The 20,473-nt window shown below is 39.9% G+C and overlaps 2 protein-coding genes across 2 annotated transcripts; both read right to left on the bottom strand.

Annotated features, from left to right (window-relative positions):
* Positions 1-24: 24 nt before the first annotated feature.
* LOC100694762 (bactericidal permeability-increasing protein) lies at positions 25-5,091 on the bottom strand. Its single transcript, XM_019358593.2, has 15 exons — positions 4,930-5,091; positions 4,723-4,837; positions 4,497-4,628; positions 4,258-4,413; positions 4,103-4,166; positions 3,363-3,423; positions 3,196-3,287; positions 2,919-3,095; positions 2,777-2,836; positions 2,537-2,704; positions 2,386-2,453; positions 2,259-2,301; positions 2,118-2,181; positions 858-934; positions 25-695 (listed from the first exon to the last, which is right to left on the bottom strand). Exons 1-15 carry the CDS (start codon positions 5,030-5,032, stop codon positions 657-659), a joined length of 1,419 nt encoding a protein of 472 aa, XP_019214138.1. The 5' UTR covers positions 5,033-5,091; the 3' UTR covers positions 25-656.
* Positions 5,092-10,735: 5,644 nt separating this feature from the next.
* On the bottom strand, positions 10,736-16,055 carry LOC100695019 (bactericidal permeability-increasing protein). Its single transcript, XM_025907499.1, has 16 exons — positions 15,975-16,055; positions 14,901-15,011; positions 14,694-14,808; positions 14,467-14,598; positions 14,227-14,382; positions 14,050-14,113; positions 13,653-13,713; positions 13,483-13,574; positions 13,206-13,382; positions 13,060-13,119; positions 12,816-12,983; positions 12,665-12,732; positions 12,538-12,580; positions 12,397-12,460; positions 11,007-11,083; positions 10,736-10,858 (listed from the first exon to the last, which is right to left on the bottom strand). The coding sequence occupies exons 2-16, from the start codon at positions 15,001-15,003 to the stop codon at positions 10,820-10,822; spliced, it is 1,419 nt and encodes a 472-aa protein (XP_025763284.1). The 5' UTR covers positions 15,004-15,011; positions 15,975-16,055; the 3' UTR covers positions 10,736-10,819.
* Positions 16,056-20,473: the final 4,418 nt, after the last annotated feature.

Raw genomic sequence — 20,473 nt, 5'->3', positions numbered from 1 at the left:
ATCATTGAATCATAAGGAGACACATTGTCTTTTATGTGACTTTGTCATTTATTAAGCACTCTAAATTGCCAATGTCTGAACATGCTGTAAGGTAACTTACAAAAAGCAAACAGGGAAGCAAGTGTTAGCTAACATTAGCTGGACGACACACTAAGGTAAATTCTACAGTCCAATTCTAATCCCAACTAAGGTAAATTCTAAGCTGACTTATATGTCAAAATGTAGTCTTGAGAGAAAAAGGTTAACTCAGACTGCAGGGCTGAAGTAGTAGCTTAGCTTTCTTTTGCCAAAATATTGTTACAAATGACCCATGCCAAAATTATGCAGCTAGCTTGGTTACAGCTAGCTGGGCAACTGTGTCTTGGCTGCTAACGTTAATGTCATGTAGCTTCATGTAGCCCATGAAACCATGTGTGATGACGTCCTTGGCAACTCATTTCACTCATATTGAAAAAGTCCATACGCACTAAATATAGAAATGGTTAAGTTCAGAGGAGAACCAATACATAGAATATTCTGACTGCTGTCAGAAGTAATACTTATTTAGCTTTTTCTTGGAAATTTCTGCCAGATTATCGTACTCTGACTGTAATTGTGTCTTCATGGAGGAATGCCAGAATGCAGAAAAGACTCCTGGGAGTTTTTAGGAGTGCAGTTCAGCTGAACTGAACATCTGTCCCAATCAGGATGTAGTCCTAGAAGGAACAGTTCACAGCTTTGAGTTAAGAAATCTGCTCATTCCTTAGAAATGTCAAGATTTCTACCAAGTTCATAATTAGATTTCATGTCATATACAAAAAGCAGTAAGGTCACAAACATGCAATAGATTGATGAAACATATTATCAGTATCTCTGACCTTCAGCACATTAAGCTGGGTGTTCACAAGCTTCATCTTTCCAATTGTGGGCAGTGGATATCCCTTAGCAAGTTGGACTGCAAAATGAGATTCAAAAGTTTAGATTGCAATTTCACAAATGTGGCAAAATGGCATAATGATATTATAGATGTATTACATAGCATGCAGTGGAATCTAAGCACCTAGTGTAGCTTCATAATATAGCTTCATACACAAATTCAATTAAGGAAAATGCTGACATCAATAAAATTAAAATACAATTCAAGAGAAAACAATGGAATGTGTTAAAGTAAGGTCTCTGATGAACTTCATTCATTTAAACTGTTAGAAACTAGACTCCCACAGTGCAAATTAATAACAGCAGACTCATTAGAAGTGGTCCCCTGAAGGTGATTCAAAGGTATATATTTTTGGAACATTTTATGATTTCCCCAATAAGAAAATGGGGTAGAATCTTAGAAGAAATGGTAAAATATTCAGAAGACCAGTACAAGCTGTATTCACTAGCTGGGCCCACGTGCTCATTTTAGGTTTGACAGCGTTTTAGTAGATAAAGGTGAATGGCTTGGACATGAATTGAGCTGCGGTTTGGGGAAGGCCTCGAAGGGGACTGGCGGCGGCTCCTGGACCTGGCAGATCCCTGTGTACTAAATAGAAGTGAAGAAGTTAAAGAATTGAAAAGTGGAGGGAGGGTGGGGTACGTAAATGAGAAGGAACAGCTGTTAGAATTGGGGGAACATATACAGATGAGAACCGGGAGGAGCATATTTGGAGGCGTGGTCCCATTCCCAAAATTTCGATACTTAATCTCCAATGAAAGCAGGTGTGAAGGTAGGTGAGTACTGTTCATGTACTGTGGTGGAAGTATTCTGGATTCTTGTAAATCACTTGAATAACTTTATCTGTTATGTTTTAAATTCTTAACAACACCTGAGAGGTAAATAATGAACTTATTCAGATTTCATAAAATTATTGATTTTATAAAATATAAGCTGATAGCGTAAATTAAACCAATAAAAAGAAAGAAATGGAATAAGCATATCTCCATATAAGCAAGAGCTGGGGGTCTATTTTACACAATACAATATTAATAATTATCCAGACATATGTAGTTAAAAACTATAATCCTGCTGGTCCCTCCCGTTGTTTGTCTAATATTCCCTGGAACTTTGGAGCTGCTGTGAAAATGCAAATGGAAATCCTTTTTGGAGATTTTGGTGAAAAAAACTTCTTTAAAATTCAAAGTGAGGATGAACTCACCATTAACTGTGGGTATCACCACCCATTTGAAGACCACTTGTAAGATACTATTGAGAGCGCTGACCTGTAGGTTAGATGTAGGGTTAGTTTGAGTTGTTGGTGATGGTTAAGACTGTTATTGTATAAAAATGCACTTCTTACCTGAAAGTCCCCCACATTACTCTTGGCCAGGGTCAGATCCATTCTGTGCAATTTAGACTAAATTAGAACGTGATGTTCATCTTAACAAAGACCTCTCAGCCCTATTTTTCTTTGCCAAGTAACTCACTTGTTGAGGGTGACAGCTGCAGCCAACTTCATTTCACTGACAAACATACGGGCACTCACGCTGGCCTCCTGTCAAGGCAATGGTGGCTCATTTCAGATGGTTTTCTAAAACCACAAAGACTATTTAAAATCATATCAGCTGGGTAACTTACCAAATTCAGGACAAAAAGAGGCGACAGAGTAGAGTTGGTTTGGATGGCAAAGGCCGTCACTGTGGTGGTGGCCTGGACTGTTGCGTTGTTGGGCTCAAAGGTCAGTGTGGGGATTTTCTCCATCTTCATCAGCAGCTTCATCATCAGACCTGGGAACTGCTTAGCAATCTAGAAAAAAAGAATTGCATGTGAAAAACTGCCAAGAATGCGTCACATACAATGACTGGGATGTGTTCTCACCCCTGGGATAATGACTCCAAACGTATTGGTGTTGAGTCGGATTGGAGAGCTTTTTGGTATCTGCCATGACAAAGTGAGAATGGTTAGAGATCAATTTGATGTCCTGAAAATAAGATATAAGACTCAGGAGGCAGCAGTTTACCATGTCATCAGTGACGGACAGGCTGAGGACTCCAGCGTTGTTGTAGACGAAGGCTGCAGAGTTGACAGTAAAGGCAGACATGCCGATATACAACATGTTGTTGTTCTGGGGTGGCAGGTTAAAGGCCGCTGGTGAGAACGGAGGCTCCTGATGTTTCCCGATGTTGTAAAATTCCCCCTGAGAAAGAAGACCCAGAAAACAATGCTCCAGATTTTTTTAAATAATAAAATGATATCTTTAGATTCCTGTAAAAATGTAGTGTTGCATAATTCTTTACCTTCAAGCTCAGATCTATTGAGGACTTTAAAACAGTCGGTGACGATACCATGGAATATTCAATCTCTGCATACTTGTCCACCTTGGCTAAGACTGCATAGAGACAGAAGCTCACTCATATGTTCATCAGTGAAACAGCTGATTGACTAACTAAACAGGATACTTTACCATTGAGAGTTTTCAGCTGAGGGTTTAAATCAGATACTACACTGGTGGCCCGAGGGCAGATCTGCAAAACGGAAGGAAGAAATCTGGTATTAGACTTTGATTGGTATTGGAGAAAGTCATCATTAAAGACTCAGAGAGACATTTCAAAATTAAACATTTGGTGAACAAAAGAGTAGATGTTAAATACTCACTTAATCGCTTCTCTTAATGGATATCCATGAGCAACATGGATATCCATTAAGAGAAGCTCACAGTTCTCCATGTAGCAGCTTAAAATAACCAAATGAAAAAAACATACACGAGCTTTTCTGAGAACAAACAAAATCCTTCTAACTGGGAAAGCAAAGAGACAATGATGTGTTTGTTTAATGATAAACTTAATGCTGCTGCAGCTGAACTTTTTATTCCACATACAGCTTGATTCATGACTTCCATTAGGCTACATTATTAGTGTAGTTTGGTTTGTGTTTGTTGCCCCCCTTCCTCCCTGCTTCTGGCTTTCAGTGCATATCTAAGGCTTCTAATGTTTCCAAATTTTGGAGGTAAATCACAGGTAAAGTATCTTGAAACACTGGGGGCTAAGCCCAACCCAGAAATCTTTACTTCTTTATTTTCATTATTATCCGGTTACTTCAGAGTAAATGAAGATAATGTGAAACACTGTGAACTAGCAGACACCTTACCTCGCAGGTAAAGTGTGTAAGCTGGATTTCTGCTGCATGTAGCAGATTTGCCCTCACCTGTTTCTGCATTGCATTGCGCAGAGCCTTATCAATAAACCTTGTGAAGAGATTGTACAGCCAGCTATCAAAAAACAAAAACAGCAGGAATTAGAAGAATTCTGCAGATGAAGTAAAATAGTAAAACTCTTCTCCCTCACAGCTGGGTTTCTCACCTCCCTCCACCATGGAACTTGACCTTTGCACTTCCAACAGCAGCTGAGCAGCTGTCACTACTGACCGCTGGTCGGCCTGTCTCATCAGTCTTGATGGAGATGGTTGTAGCGATATTGAGACCGTTCACATTCAAATCAAAAGACCCGCTGTGCTTTCTGGTAAAAGAGAAAGGATATCAGATATTATATTTTTAAGCAAATAAATTACTTCTCTAAAGAAGAGATGTTACCTCACTCACATTATTCGCAGGTACTTGACCTTCCACCTTCCATTCAGACTGATGAAGGCATCACCTATAGACATTTTGACTCCAGTCCCTGGCACCAGATCCACTGAAGACTTTGGTATTCCCACCTTCAATACACGTATACTGGAAGAATTCATGTTTTGTTTGTTAAAGCAGCAACAGGACAAAATACTTTGTAACAGAATTTAGAGATATGTTGAACAAACTGGAGCCTTACTTTGACAAATTGTACCGGACTTTTCCAATCGGAGACACCCTCTCTTTCCCTGAAAAGTCTGGAACTTGGATAGAATTGAGTTTCTGCTGCATGGCAGCCATGCCCAGTTGCCTGCCTAACAAAATGTAAAGAAAAATAATTTGATGATCAAACACTGGAGAAATCAGTCCTTTTCGAGCAAGAGGACAGCTTTTACACAAACCTTACCATATTCAATGCCTTTTTCTGTCAACCTGACCTTTACTCCAGGATCGATGCTTAAGGTTGCGGGGATGAGAGCCCCCAGAACCAGCCAACAGCACAGGAACATCTTCAGAGCTGAGACATGAAGAATAAGAAGACCAAGGAATATTTATACAAGCACAAAAGCAGAAGAAGCTAAGATTCTGCTTATGAAATCTAGTGAGGAAAGATCTGAGAGCAATAAATTCCAGCTTCTTCTTTTAGTGACAGTTTACAAGAACATGTACCAATTCAACAGTACTGACATAAAGTGCTTAGTGGAGAAGAAATACAAAGCAGTTTATTTCACCACTTCCTCAGGTTGTTTAGAGTGAAAGCCTATGAAAGAGCTAACGGCCATTGCTTCACATGAGACTGCATAAGATTGAATGACAAATTACATAATGATGAAGTTTAGTTATACAATGACAACACAGTTATCACACACTTAGTTCATGTGTCTCAACATTTAATTTTGTTAACAAATAAACCACAACAGAAAACTACCAACAATTTATTATCAAAGTGCTCCATTCAAAACAACTTATAATGAGCTATACAAAAAACATCTAACATTAAATCTTACAAAAAGTTAAAGACATCTAGCTGTTAAATCGAGAGCACCCTAAATTTACCGTACAGTTACACTGAACATCAAAAGTTATCCTGGTGCTATAGACACCTGAAGATGTTTGTAGGTGTATTTGGCAACAGGTACAGGTGAACCTGAATAAAACGGTTGCCCACCTTCTAGGAAAGGTGCCCAAACACCATTGCTCTCTCCTAATCCATCCAAATTTTTTTTCTACTTTTACTTTTTGCTAGTGTCATTGTTACTGCAAGACACGGTGCAAGAGTGTGATAGAGATACCAGGAGAGCAGGACTAGTGACTGCTTCTTTGTGCAATGAGAAACAGAACAAATGCTGTCAGTTGTGTAGTGGGACTTGTGCTTGCCGCCCAGCACCATGTATCCATTGGAATTCCCAGGAGAATACCAGAACTGGCTGCTTTGCCACCGACATCCTGTTTTCATCACACATAGGAGGCTCACACAATTTTTGTTAACAGGGAAAGACTGTCTGGCAAAACAATGACGAGAAATTTGCAAAGAGCGTGTCAGTGGTGGGAGGCTGCATGTTATTCCTGAACTAGCCCCCCCTTGTGTTGTGTTCTGGTCAAATTTGACCAATTTAAAAGTTTTATGTCTGAAAAGTGTTGTTAATTTGATCAGACAGACTTAAGATTCTGTGACTTTCTCCACAAAGAGGATGTCAACGCACAACCTAAATTTGATTAATTTGCATAAAATTTTGTGTATTTTATTGAACATTTTTACACTCTTGGTGTTCCTGGTCAAAAATAATTCAATTCATAGAAATGAATAAGGGCAACAGTTAGTGTAAAAAACTGAGTTCAGGTACATCCTCATTTGGTCATATGAACACACAAGCATACATTTATATGCACACATATATAGACACACATGCACACACACCTTCGGGAACCTTTGCTCAGCAGAACTTCTGTTCTGTGGAAACAACTCCTGCATTGGCAGTTCTCACAGACAGTTGCAACATGTTTTCAAAAACACCAAATTTTTCTTGTTGCTTCAGTGGGTGTATAATGTTTTTTGTGTGGTTGTTTTTTAACCCTTGCTCACAGAGCACTGTCTGGCAGCACCGTGGCAGGTCGATATAGAGTGAGACTCTTGATTACACATTGATCACCACACTGGTGAGGAGGAAGAGAAGCCAGGAAACTGACAGTGAAGATGGATTAGAGGAGGAAGTGTCAGAAGTTGAATATAATCCAGACCAAGAAATGACTAATGAAGACAAATCCACTGATGTAGATAATGGCTATGCTCATGCTGATGTCACATTCAAGTCAAAGACTTGGACTTATCCCCACCTGAGAATCAAGGTGGGGTTTTAGCTGAAAATGTCACAAGGAGGACCACAGGACCGAGAAATATACGCTATCCTGGACTGATAAAATACCCAAATAAAATATTGCCGCCCACTTTTGACTGGGAACACAACAGGTGTTACTTTATGTGAGCTGCAAGGGCAAGATTAGTGTGTTATGTTCAAAGAGGTTAGGCTAAGTAATAACTTTAAATTATTCCATCCATTTTCCTCTATTTATCTGGGTCCTGAACCACACTAAACAACTATCATGTGCAGGTATTTTAAAACCGCTAACATCACCTCAGTCTGCTTTTGCTTAGCTAGCAAACCCACTCTCCTCTCAACATTATGAGAGGGAAGAGTTGGTTTAATACTTATAGCTAGCTGACACATCTGTTAAGTACTGTATATGCACCATAACTGGTCATAGAGACTTAGGGCCAAGTTGGGGTAAAGACAGTGTGGTATAGTAGCCGCCTAATGGTACCAATCTTGATTTTTTCACACCAGCCTATTAATTAACGAAAGACCAAGACAGACTTTTAATTCATTTGAAAGCCTGATGCTTAGCCTCGTCCACCCCAGCTGTAAAACTCAGAAACCAGTCTTACTTGTTATCATCTATCGTCCACCTGGGCCTTACACAGAGTTTCTCTCTGATTTCTCAGACTTTTTATCTGATTTAGTGCTCAGCTCAGATAAAATAATTATTGTGGGTGATTTTAACATCCATGTAGATGCTAAAAATGACAGCCTCAACATCGCATTTAATCTGTTACTAGACTCAATTGGCTTCTCTCAAAATGTAAAAGAACCCACCCACCACTTTAATCACACTCTAGATCTTGTTTTAACATATGGCATAGAAACTGAATATTTAACAGTGTTTCCTGAAAACCCTCTGCTGTCTGATCATTTCCTGATAACATTTACATTTACAATAATTGATTACACAGCAGTGGAGAGTAGACTTTATCAAAGTAGATGTCTTTCTGAAAGTGCTGTAACTAAGTTTAAGAATATAATCCACCCACTGTTATCATCTTCAATGCCCTGTACCAACATAGAGCAGAGCAGCTATCTGAACGCTACTCCAACAGAGGTCGATTATCTTGTTAATAATTTTACCTCCTCACTACGTACGACTCTGGATACTGTAGCTCCTGTGAAAACTAAGGCCTCAAATCCAAAGTACCTGACTCCGTGGTATAATTCTCAAACACGTAGCCTAAAGCAGATAACTCGTAAGCTGGAGAGGAAATGGCGTGTCACAAATTTAGAGGATCATCATTTAGCCTGGAGAAATAGTTTGCTGCTTTATAAGAAAGCCCTCCGCAAAGCCAGAACATCTTACTATTCGTCACTGATTGAAGAAAATAAGAACAACCCCAGGTTTCTCTTCAGCACTGTAGCCAGGCTGACAAACAGTCAGAGCTCTACTGAGCCAACAATCCCTTTAACGTTAACTAGTAATGACTTCATGAACTTCTTCACAAATAAAATTTTTATCATTAGAGAAAAAATTACCAATAATCATCCCACAGATGTAATATTATCTACAGCTACTCTTAGTACCATCGATGTTAAGTTAGACTCTTTTTCTCCAATTGATCTTTCTGAGTTAACTTCAATAATTAATTCCTCCAAACCATCAACGTGTCTTTTAGACCCCATTCCTACAAAACTGCTCAAAGAAGTCCTGCCATTAATTAATTCTTCGATCTTAAATATGATCAACCTATCTCTAATAATCGGCTATGTACCACAGGCCTTCAAGCTGGCTGTAGTTAAACCTTTACTTAAAAAGCCATCTCTAGACCCAGCTGTCTTAGCTAATTATAGGCCAATCTCCAACCTTCCTTTCATATCAAAAATCCTTGAAAGAGTAGTTGTCAAACAGCTAACTGATCATCTGCAGAGGAATGGCTTATTTGAAGCGTTTCAGTCAGGTTTCAGAGCTCATCACAGCACAGAAACAGCTTTAGTGAAGGTTACAAATGATCTTCTTATGGCCTCTGACAGTGGACTCATCTCTGTGCTTGTCCTGCTAGACCTCAGTGCTGCGTTCGATACTGTTGACCATAATATCCTATTAGAGCGATTAGAACATGCTGTAGGTATTACAGATACTGCACTGCAGTGGTTTGTATCATATCTATCTAATAGACTCTAGTTTGTACATGTAAATGGAGAGTCCTCTTCAGACACTAAGGTCAATTATGGTGTTCCACAGGGTTCAGTGCTAGGACCAATTCTATTTACATTATACATGCTTCCCCTAGGCAACATCATTAGAAGACATAGCATAAATTTTCACTGCTATGCAGATGACACGCAGCTCTATCTATCCATGAAGCCAGGTAACACACACCAATTAGTTAAACTGCAGGAATGTCTTAAAGACATAAAGACCTGGATGGCCGCTAACTTTCTGCTTCTTAATTCAGATAAAACTGAGGTTATTGTACTCGGCCCTGAAAATCTTAGAAATATGGTATCTAAGCAGATTCTTACTCTGGATGGCATTACCTTGGCCTCCAGTAACACTGTGAGAAACCTTGGAGTCATTTTTGACCAGGACATGTCCTTCAATGCACATATTAAACAAATATGTAAGACTGCTTTCTTCCATTTGCGCAATATCTCTAAAATTAGAAATATCCTGTCTCAGAGTGATGCTGAAAAACTAGTTCATGCATTTATTACTTCCAGGCTGGACTACTGTAATTCACTATTATCAGGAAGTCCTAAAAACTCGCTGAGAAGCCTTCAGCTAATCCAAAATGCTGCAGCAAGAGTACTGACAGGGACTAGAAAGAGAGAGCATATTTCTCCTGTTTTGGCTTCCCTTCATTGGCTTCCTGTTAAATCCAGAATTGATTTCAAAATCCTGCTCCTCACATACAAGGTCTTAAATAATCAGGCCCCATCTTATCTTAATGACCTTGTAGTACCATATCACCCTATTAGAGCACTTCGCTCTTGCACTGCAGGCCTACTTGTTGTTCCTAGAGTATTTAAAAGTAGAATGGGAGGCAGAGCCTTCAGTTTTCAGGCCCCTCTTCTGTGGAACCAGCTTCCAGTTTGGATTCGAGAGACAGACACTATCTCTACTTTCAAGATTAGGCTTAAAACTTTCCTTTTTGCTAAAGCATATAGTTAGGGCTGGACCAGGTGACCCTGAATCCTCCCTTAGTTATGCTGCAATAGACGTAGGCTGCCGGGGATTCCCATGATGCATTGAGTTTTTCCCTTCCAGTCACCTTTCTCACTCACTATGTGCTAATAGACCTCTCTGCATCGAATCATATCTGTTATTAATCTCTGTCTCTCTTCCACAGCATGTCTTTCATCCTGTTTTCCTTCTTTCACCCCAACCGGTCGCAGCAGATGGCCGCCCCTCCCTGAGCCTGGTTCTGCCGGAGGTTTCTTCCTGTTAAAAGGGAGTTTTTCCTTCCCACTGTCGCCAAAGTGCTTGCTCATAGGGGGTCATATGATTGTTGGGTTTTTCTCTGTATTTATTATTGTGCTATCTACTGTACAATATAAAGCGCCTTGAGGCGACTTTTGTTGTGATTTGGCGCTATATAAATAAAATTGAATTGAATTGAATTGAAAATTGAATTCTCGTTTACTTTCCTTACAGATGCATGATGGTACTTTAGTCCTGCTTTGAAATTAGTTATAGTTGGTTTCACAACAACAATTTCAGAATGCTGCCTCATCCACAGTGCTTATCAGATTGATCTTGTAGGGTTCATTTCTGTATTTATATTAATATATTAATATATATTTTAAAAATCAAATGATGTCCAAACAGTTATCAGACAGAAGTAATACTCATTCTCATTCTTTTGTTTTTGTGGAATATCTGCCAGATTATCGTACTCTGACTGTAATTGTGTCTTCATGGAGGAATGCCAGAATGCAGAAAAGAATCCTGGGAGTTTTCAGGAGTGCAGTTCAGCTGAACTGAACATCTGTCCCAATCAGCATGTAGTCCTAGAAGGAACAGTTCACAGCTTTGAGTTAAAAAATCTCTCTTAGAAATGTCAAGATTTCTAATTAGATCTCATGTCATAAACAAAAAGCACTAAGCTCACAAACATGCTTAAACAAAGTTATTAAACATATCATCAGTATCTCTGACCTTCAGCACATCAAGCTGGGTGTTCATAAGCTTCATCTTTCCAATTGAGGGCAGTGGGTATCCCTTAGCAAGTTGGGCTGTAAAGTAAGATTCATAACTTTAGCTCAACCTTCACAATCTTATAAGTGGCCTATTATTAATAGGAAGTACTTAGACAGCTCATGTTTTGGAATCTATGGACCTACTGCCATCTACTGAAATACAACATTAAAATACATTTTAGGAGGAAAATCAGTGAGTTTACAAATCCAATCCAGTTGTGGAGATATTCAAGTTACAATCACACATTTCTGCAACTCCACCTAGAAGTAAAAACTTGACCAGATTTAAATTAGGCTTAATCTTTCAAGGTTTTCTCATAGGGCAGAGTTGCATGTCTCTTTCACTGCATCAGAACAGGGACGGGGCAACTACAATTTGACTTTGAGGAGGAAGAATCAGTTGCAGGAATCCAGAGTAAGGTGATTGCTGAGGAAAGTTTGTGATTCGAGTACAAAAACCTTTGTGGCTGTTTGATGAGGTGAGAGTGGGCGAACTGTGGAATGTGCTAAAGTAAGTTCACTGGTGAATTTCATTCATTGTGAAATGAGTGTGGTAGTCCCTAAATGGCAGCGACATGTTGGCTCATTGGGAAGACTACACTACCCAGCTTCCCTACTTACTCATCCCAAACAATCTCCAAGCTACCCAGCACCTCCCGTCTCTCTGTCGCACAGAGAGAGAGAAAGAATAGGAGAAGCATAGATAAGCAATGTCGCCACAACATCTTGCCGATGAACATCATTTACAGCAGCACTAAACCACAGAAGAAGGACCTGTTCTTAATAAACAAACGCACGTCTCTGCTACATTGTGCCTACCACTACCCACACAGTGGATATACATCGGCAGTATGGGGCTGTTTTACTCAATGCTCTGGTAATAACTATCCAATGTTTTCAACTACATACCCTGGCAGAGCTTTTTATGGTCTGTTCTTATTAAATACTGTTTCAGAGTTGTAGTTCTACTTTTACCATTGTCCAAAACTGGCTCGACATGAACATGTGGATTTTGCTAGTTGGATAGGCCAAAGTTTTTTATAATAACGATGGACCAGCCCAAGATATTTTTCAAGTAACAAGTAATGACAATGTTTTGCAGGAGACATCATTAACTGTGAAGTCAGGAGTGGTTATTCCACGTTACAGTCATTGCCCAGTGTCAGTATATAACTCGAGTACTTAAACATTCATCTGCAAAGCTCATTGTATGCTCTGTGTAGGTCCTTCAAGTTGTTTGTATAATATTCCCCAGGACTTTGGATGCGTTGAGAAAATGCAAATGGAAATCCTTTTAGGAACTTTTGGTGAAAAATCCTCTTTAGAGTTCAAAGTGAGGATGAACTCACCATTAACTGTGGGTATCACCACCCATTTGAGGACCCCTTGAAAGACATTTTCCAGTGGTCCCACCTGTAGGTTAGATGTAGGGTTAGTTTGAGTTGTTGCTGATGGTTCAGACTGTTATTGTATAAAAATGCACTTCTTACCTGAAAGTCTCCCACATAACTTTTGGCCAGGGTCAGATCCATTCTATACAAATTAGACTAAATTAGAACATGATGTTCATCTTAACAAAGACCTCTCAGCCCTATTTTTCTTTGCCAAGTAACTCACTTGTTGAGGGTGACAGCTGCAGCCAATTTCATTTCACTGACAAACATACGGGCACTCACGCTGGCCTCCTGTCAAGGCAATGGTGGCTCATTTCAGATGGTTTTCTAAAACCACAAAGACTATTTAAAATCATATCAGCTGAGTAACTTACCAAGTTCAGGACAAAAAGAGGCGACAGAGTAGAGTTGGTTTGGATGGCAAAGGCCGTCACTGTGGTGGTGGCCTGGACTGTTGCGTTGTTGGGCTCAAAGGTCAGTGTGGGGATTTTCTCCATCTTCATCAGCAGCTTCATCATCAGACCTGGGAACTGCTTAGCAATCTAGAAAAAAAAGAAGAAATTCAGATGACAAGCTACCAAACATTTATACTTTAAATATACCAAATTGTGTTGTCACCTGTGGGATAAAGGCTCCAAATGTTTTGGTGTTGAGTCGGATTGGAGAGCTTTTTGGTATCTGCCATGACAAAGTGAGAATGGTTAGAGATCAGTTTGATGTCCTGAAAATAAGATATGGTAGAGACTCAGGAGGCAGTAGTTTACCATGTCATCAGTGACGGACAGGCTGAGGACTCCAGCGTTGTTGTAGACGAAGGCTGCAGAGTTGACAGTAAAGGCAGACATGCCGATGTACAACATGTTGTTGTTCTGGGGTGGCAGGTAAAAGGCCGCTGGTGAGAACGGAGGCTCCTGATGTTTCCCGATGTTGTAAAATTCCCCCTGAGAAAGAAGACCCAGAAAACAATGCTCCAGATTTTTTTAAATAACAAAATGATATCTTTAGATTCCTGTAAAAATGTAGTGTTGCATAATTCTTTACCTTCAAGCTCAGATCTATTGAGGACTTTAAAACAGTCGGTGACGATACCATGGAATATTCAATCTCTGCATACTTGTCCACCTTGGCTAAGACTGCATAGAGACAGAAGCTCACTCATATGTTCATCACCAGTGAAACAGCTGATTGACTAACTAAACAGGATACTTTACCATTGAGAGTTTTCAGCTGAGGGTTTAAATCAGATACTGCATCAGCCACCAGGGGGCAGATCTGCAACAACAAGTATTAAAAGAAGAACATCATTTTCAGGAAGAAATCTGGAGACAGTGATTTGTATCCGATAAAGTAATTATTAAAGGCTCACAGCGGCATTTCAAAATTAAACCTTTGGTGAATGTTTCAAACAAAAGAGCAGTTGTGAAAAAAATTGATTCATCAATGTACATGAGCAACAGTGAAGTTTGGGACATCTGTAGATGTACTTTTTACATTGTCTATTCATTTTACTTCAGAGTAAAAGATAATGTGAAACACTGTGCACGAGGAGACACTTCTGGTCAGTTGCACAAGCTGGATTTCTGCTGCATGTAGCTGATTTGCTCTCACCTGTTTCTGGAGTGCATTGCGCAGAGCCTTATCAATAAACGTTGTGAAGAGATTGTACAGCCAGCTAACAAAAGAGAAACAAAAACAATAACAGCAGGATTTAGAGGAATTCTGCCATTTGTCAAGAAAATGAAGTAAAATAGTAAAACCCTTCTCCCTCACAGCTGGGTTTCTCACCTTGCTCCACCATGAAACTTGACCTTTGCACTTCCAACAGTGGCTGAGCAGCTGGCAGTACTGACCGCTGGTCGGCCTGTCTCGTCACTCTTGATGGAGATGGTCGTAGCGATACTGAGACCATTCACATTCAAATCAAAAGACCCGCTGTCCTTTCTAGTAAAATAAAAAGGATATCAGAAATTATATTTTTAAGCAACCAAATTATTTTCGCTATTAAAGAAATGTTACATCACTCACATTATTCGCAGGTACTTGACCCTCCAGTTTCCATTCAGACTGATGAAGGCATCACCTATAGACAGTGTGACTCCAGTCCCTGGCACCAGATCCACTGAAGACTTTGGTAAGCCCACATTAACTATGTGCATACTGGAAGAATTAATGTTTTGTTTGTTAAAGAAGGAAAAGGACAAAATAACAGTTTGCTGCAGACTGCATGTAAAAGAAAAAATCTGGTGGCTTACTTTGACAAACTATACTGAACCTTTCCAATCGGAGACACCGTCTCTGTCCCAGAAAAGTCTGGAATTTTAATAGATCTGAGTTTCTGCTGGATGACAGCCATGCCCAGTTGCCTGCCTAAGAAAAACCAAAGAAAAAAGAATCTGATGAACAAATCCTGGAGAAATCAGTGCTTTTCTAAAAATGAAGTATTTTTACACAAGACTTACCATATTCAATGCCCTTTTCTGTCAGCCTGACCTTTACTCCAGGATTGGTGCTTAAGGTTGTGGGGATGAGAGCCACCAGACCCAACCAACAGCACAGGAACATCTCAGCAGCTGGAAAAGAAGGACAAGAACATCAGCAAAATTCCAGACAGAGCAGTATTGCGAAGAAAGATTGGAAAGAAATAAATTAAAGAAGATAAATACAACATTACTGAAGTACTACACAGTGGAGGAGAAGTATAAAGCGGTTTATTTCATGCTTCATTGAAAGAGCTTACCGTCATTGCTTCACATGAAACCACATGTCCCCTGAGAGGTCAGCAGGGTGAGCTTGAGCTATATCAAACTAGGCTGATTGTCAGGGCGTAAAGATGGTCCACCATCTTTACCAACACTGCGTGTTTCAAGCTAGATTTGCATACAGCTTTAAACCAGAGCTGCGACATGCTTTTTGTCTACAGCGTATCATTCTCCCCACTAAACCAAAATAAAGCTGACCATTTCTAACTCATACTTCACTCTTGCTGCTGACTTTGCTTGAACCTTAGTACACTGCATGTGTGGATGGCAGATCTGGACTCTGTGCAAGTCTAAAATATGATAATGTAAAGTGTGTCTGTCTGAAGAATGTGGGTTGTTTTAGTTGTTTTATTGAGGATCATTTGGTTTTTACAGCCCACACTAGAAACCAAAACCTTTCTTTATACCCAGTGGAAAAAAAAGCATCCTCAATTTTGTCAGTTTGGCTCAAGTATGTTTCATGTTTCATCTGAATGCAGATCTCAGTGTTTTCAACACTCAGAGTTGGTGCACTCAATACAAACCACGTCTGTCTTAACCTGAGTTGCAACACTAGTTTGCTCAACTGATAACAAGTCTCTAACTTTATAACAACAATCAAAGCGCATGGAGAGACTAAATATAACTTATTTTGCAGTAGAGTAGCCACGTACCCTTTCAGATTTTACCCTTTGAGAGATCTGTGTTAACTGCCTGCACCATCTGTGTTCAGATTAAGCATTACAACTCAGAAAACATTGCTGCCATATACATTTAACCCACACTCACTCTTACCTGAAGCAACAGTTTGTCCGGAAGACGTAGCTTGTCCTTTCTCAGACGATGTGTCAGCGTAGCCAAAGAGTCAGACTGAAAGAGGAAGAGAATCACATGCGCTCTAATTCACTTACTTAATCAGGAACTGAGCTTCTCAAAGAAACTCACCCAGCAACAATAAGCAAACATGCCGTTTGCAATGTCCCTTTATTGAATTTCATTCCACTCCCTTATCATTTCTTCACAAAAGACTAACAGTGTTGAAGTTAAAGATTATCAGAGATTTTAAAGACAGACTAAGTCAACTACTGTAAAGCTTGGCATTGTTTGAAGAACTTTATGTCCTTGAAAATTTGTCCTCTTGTTTTGCAGGTATGTCTGTGTTTTAGTTCCTTGCATGAATTTACAGTAAGTACTACACAAGAACCAGGCACAACTCAACTTCCCACTTCCTCATCTCAGTTTTTCAAAGGATTATTGAATGTGTTCAGCTGCCAGGCTGGCTTTTTAAAGAGACAAGGGCTACTTTCCACTCCATCCCTGTGGACTCAGTATCAGTTATCAGTCCCTTGAGTGAATTGCAAGCATTCAAATGGACTCAAAGATGAACTAGGTGGATTTTGGTCTCTTTATTAAAGTCACTGGGATCTCACACAACACAATTTTGGCTATAAGTAAAGTATTAATGTGCTTATTGTGACTGCCATAACCTTTTAACTGTCCATGCTATCAAAAAATACTCTTCAAATTGCTGCTCTGAGTAGATAACCACATGTGTTTTTACTGTACTTTTACTGTAAATGCACATTTCGACTTTCTAAAAAACAGAAAAACAGAAGAAGAGACCAGGAAATGGTTCCTCAGTGAAAATCCAGTGTGACAACCACACAACCAAAACCAAAAACTTGATCATACATGTAATGAACGTCAAAGTTTACTATATCAGATTGTTTGCTCATCAATATGCATCAATACTTTCTTTGTGATTTAGAAACCACTGAAATTGCTTCCTGTTTTTTGAATTGCTGTTTATGTTTAAAATACAAAGTCATCACACAGAAGCTGGTCAGTAACTGCGGTTATTGTCTGAAAACAGGAAGCCTTTCACTGAAAACTAACACAATTGTGTAAAACCTTTAAAGTGGGAAGAAAACACTCAGCTTGCTGCTGATTGGTGGAGGCACAAAAATGCAAGGTGGCATCCAGTCAGACCTGTTTTGGTCCACACAAACCAGCGGCTAGTATTAGACACGATGATTCGTAAGCTATTCAGTGTTTACTGCTGTTTTATGGACCATCAAAGCAACGTGGACATCGCCAGCAATCTGAACAGTACTGAACTTTTACACAGTGAGAAATCTGAGGCAGCATGAAGAGGTAAAAAATGGCAGCGGGCCATGGGGTTAAAGTCTCAGAGAATATAATGATTGTGCTGACAGGAGAAAAGGCATGTTGGGTGGATTATTAGTTTACAGCATTCCTCCTACAGTGCCTACAACTGCAACATACAAAGTAAAGAGGTAATAGGAAATAAAGTCACATGAAGAGCTTTGGTCATGTGACACACATTCTGAAGGAATTGTTGTCATTTTTCTTAAAGTCGACCACCTACAGCTGGATAGCAGATGGCCCCGCCCCTCCCTGAGCCTGGTTCTGCTGGAGGTTTCTTCCTGTTAAAAGGGAGTTTTTCCTTCCCACTGTCACCAAAGTGCTTGCCCATAGGGGTCATGTGATTTTGGGGGTTTCTCTGTATGCACTATTGTAAGTTCTACCTTACAATATAAAGCGCCTAGAGGCGACTGTTGTTGTGATTTGGCCCTGTATAAATAAAACTGAAGTGAATTGATTTGACAGCTGCTTGTAACCAAAAACCATTTTCTTTATTCCAACCTGAAACTTTATGCCATCAGCAAATACTTGGATGATTAGATAATGAATATGAATTTAATTCAGATCTGAATTGCTGGGCAAGCTCTGTGTTATGTGTCCTATTGTGTTTCTCGTGTATTGTTTTGTGAAGACATCTGCATTTTAAATGAAGTGGCTATAATTAGTGTGGCAACACTGCAGCTTACAGAGGACCAGCTCCAACCTGAGGACCACCCCTATATAAGGAACCAACATGGCTCATTTGCTTCCCTTTGATTCAATCAGCCACAGCAGGGATAATTGAGACTTGTAGTTGTTCTGTGTCTAGCAAGAGAGAAGAAGTAAGCAGCACTGTCCTGCCTTTTGTTTTCTGTAACTGTTTTCACGGACCAGGGAGGCAAAGCCCATGTTTTCTGGTTTGTTATTTTCGGGGAGGTCTTCTGATCTGATGTTGATGCACAGCTCTGTTTGTTGGTTGTTCTGACTTTGGCTCACCCTGAGGATTTTCTACTTCTGAATTTGTGAATCTGCTGAATAATAAATACAACACTTTTTTTTTCTCTCTGTGGCTTCTCGGGGAAGTGAGTGCTTTTGTTTTAATGTCATGTCCTGTGGTTGTGCTAAAAAGTGATTTCCCCTGTTTCCTCCTTTATAAAGGGCGGGCCTATAATCTGTAAAATATGCATCAGACATATCTCAACAAATCATATCAAGTCATTTTTATCCATAAACAACATTCCTATCACAAATTTATATATAACCCCTTCATGTAATATATTTAACAATTTAGCAAAGACGTTACACATAATTATTACACAAAAACATTGGAAATCACTTTTTTGCATAACATCGGCCGCTAGACGGGATGTAACACACGGTTGCTCAATATGCAACAGACTACAGTTAAAACCACAAACCCTCAATGAAACTCTGTGAATATGGTCCCTTAAAAGGGTTCAAGCAAGGAGTTTAGATTAGTACGCACTGCTAGCATAAAAAACATCAGGTTTTTATAACTGTAGTGAAACAACTCGTTATTACAACAGGAGACAATTTAACTGCTCCAAATGCTTTTGGCACAGTCACAGCTGCTCTGCAGAAATTGCTCCTCTCACTGGTTTGTGTGCAGATAGGAATGTCACTGTTATTCCTGAACTCAAAGGTGAGGTGACAAAAAGTTCTAACGTCTAGTAACTGATTTTGTCCACTTGGTGGCAGCAGAAACATGTTTTACACACCTTTAAGTTGTTGTGGCGAACGCTCCCAAAGGGTTTGCCACAACAACACATCCAGCAGTTCTCTTTTAGCTCTATTTTTGCTCTCTACCAACTTCCTGAGGAAATATTTGTCTCTTTATCTGCTAAATGCACTACGTTCACAAGCTGGACACAGAACAGTTTCTTTCTACTGTTGGATGTTTAGTGTAAGTACCATTCAGTGGCTTTTTAGACTTTTTAGACTCAAAACATCAGGATAGACTGAAGCTAAAGTGAAACCTCACTGTAAAAACAGAAAAGTAATGTGGAGTTGTTCCACTATGTTTAACATAAGCTACTAGATAATCTCTGAGATAAAAATAAATAACACATTTTCATTAGCGGCATGATGTCTTTAAAATGGATTCAAACCTTTGCTTCATCTTGATTTTCCTAAATTCCTAAGCTGACACTGATACAATGTTACTCCTTTTCTGAGAGGCCATTGGACAGTCAGTGTACAAGATCCCTTCATACAGGTGTGGTGTAATTCAGAGAGCTTTAAAGTTCTCAAAACAGGTGTAAGGTAACAGAAGACTGATGGACTCAAGAAATATGGAGCTAATCAAATCCATCCATCTTCTTCAACTCAGGGTCACAGGAAGCTGGAACCTGTCCCTGCTGCCATATGGTGGGAGACGGGTTGCCGGTTTGTGAAAGGGCTTAAAGACAGACAACCAGTCACACCTACAGACAGTTAAAGCTAGCACTTAACTTGCACTCAGGACCTTCTCGCTGTGAGGCGACAGTGCTAACCACTGTGCCAAGTACTCTCCTGAAATAACAAGATGATTGAAAACATATTGACTGAAGATACAAGGAGCAGTGGCAGTGAAGACAGGTGGATTTAAATACTTGGGATCGACCGTTCAAAGCAACAGACAGTAGAGAGTGCAGGCAGGGTGGAGTGGGTGGGAGAGGAGTGTCAAGAGTGATTTGTTACAGAAGGGTAGCGAGAAGAGTGAAAGTGAAGGTTTACAAGATGGTAGTGAGAGCTGCTATGATGTGTGGTTTGGAGACGGCGGCGCTGACAAAGAGACAGGAGGTGGATCTGGAGGTGGCGGACCTGAAGGTTTCACTGGGAGTGACCAGAAATGATTATATTAGATGGACAGCTCAGGCTGAGTGGTCTGGACATGTGCAGAGGGACAGTGGATGTACTGAACCAATGATGGTGACTATAGAGCTGCCAGGCAGGAGGAAATTGGAAGGCCAGAGTAGGGATTCATGAGTGTGACATGTAGATGGGTTGGTGTGATGGAGAATGTTAGAGTGAAATGGAGGTAGATTATCTGCTGTGGTGACCCTCAAAGGAAGCAGCTAACAGAAAAGCCCATAAACACTGAAATCAAAAGCACAGTCATGCATGTTTTCAAGGAGAGGCTTACAGGA

Source organism: Oreochromis niloticus, linkage group LG5 (assembly GCF_001858045.2).
Source record: "Oreochromis niloticus isolate F11D_XX linkage group LG5, O_niloticus_UMD_NMBU, whole genome shotgun sequence".
NCBI lineage: Eukaryota > Metazoa > Chordata > Actinopteri > Cichliformes > Cichlidae > Oreochromis > Oreochromis niloticus.
This window is presented reverse-complemented; position numbering and strand designations above follow the sequence as displayed.

Excerpts from the sequence above, each read along its gene's own strand:
- LOC100695019 (XM_025907499.1), bottom strand. The coding sequence starts at position 15,003 with ATGTTCCTGTGCTGTTGGTTGGGTCTGGTGGCTCTCATCCCCACAACC. Across the intron at positions 14,809-14,900 it reads AGAAAAGGGCATTGAATATG|GCAGGCAACTGGGCATGGCT; the intron begins GTAAGTCTTGTG and ends GGTTTTTCTTAG. Across the intron at positions 14,114-14,226 it reads AAGTTTCATGGTGGAGCAAG|CTGGCTGTACAATCTCTTCA; the intron begins GTGAGAAACCCA and ends CTCTTTTGTTAG.
- LOC100694762 (XM_019358593.2), bottom strand. The coding sequence starts at position 5,032 with ATGTTCCTGTGCTGTTGGCTGGTTCTGGGGGCTCTCATCCCCGCAACC. Across the intron at positions 4,414-4,496 it reads GTCAAGTACCTGCGAATAAT|AAAGCACAGCGGGTCTTTTG; the intron begins GTGAGTGAGGTA and ends CTCTTTTACCAG. Across the intron at positions 3,424-4,102 it reads GCAATGCAATGCAGAAACAG|ATCTGCCCTCGGGCCACCAG; the intron begins GTGAGGGCAAAT and ends TCCGTTTTGCAG.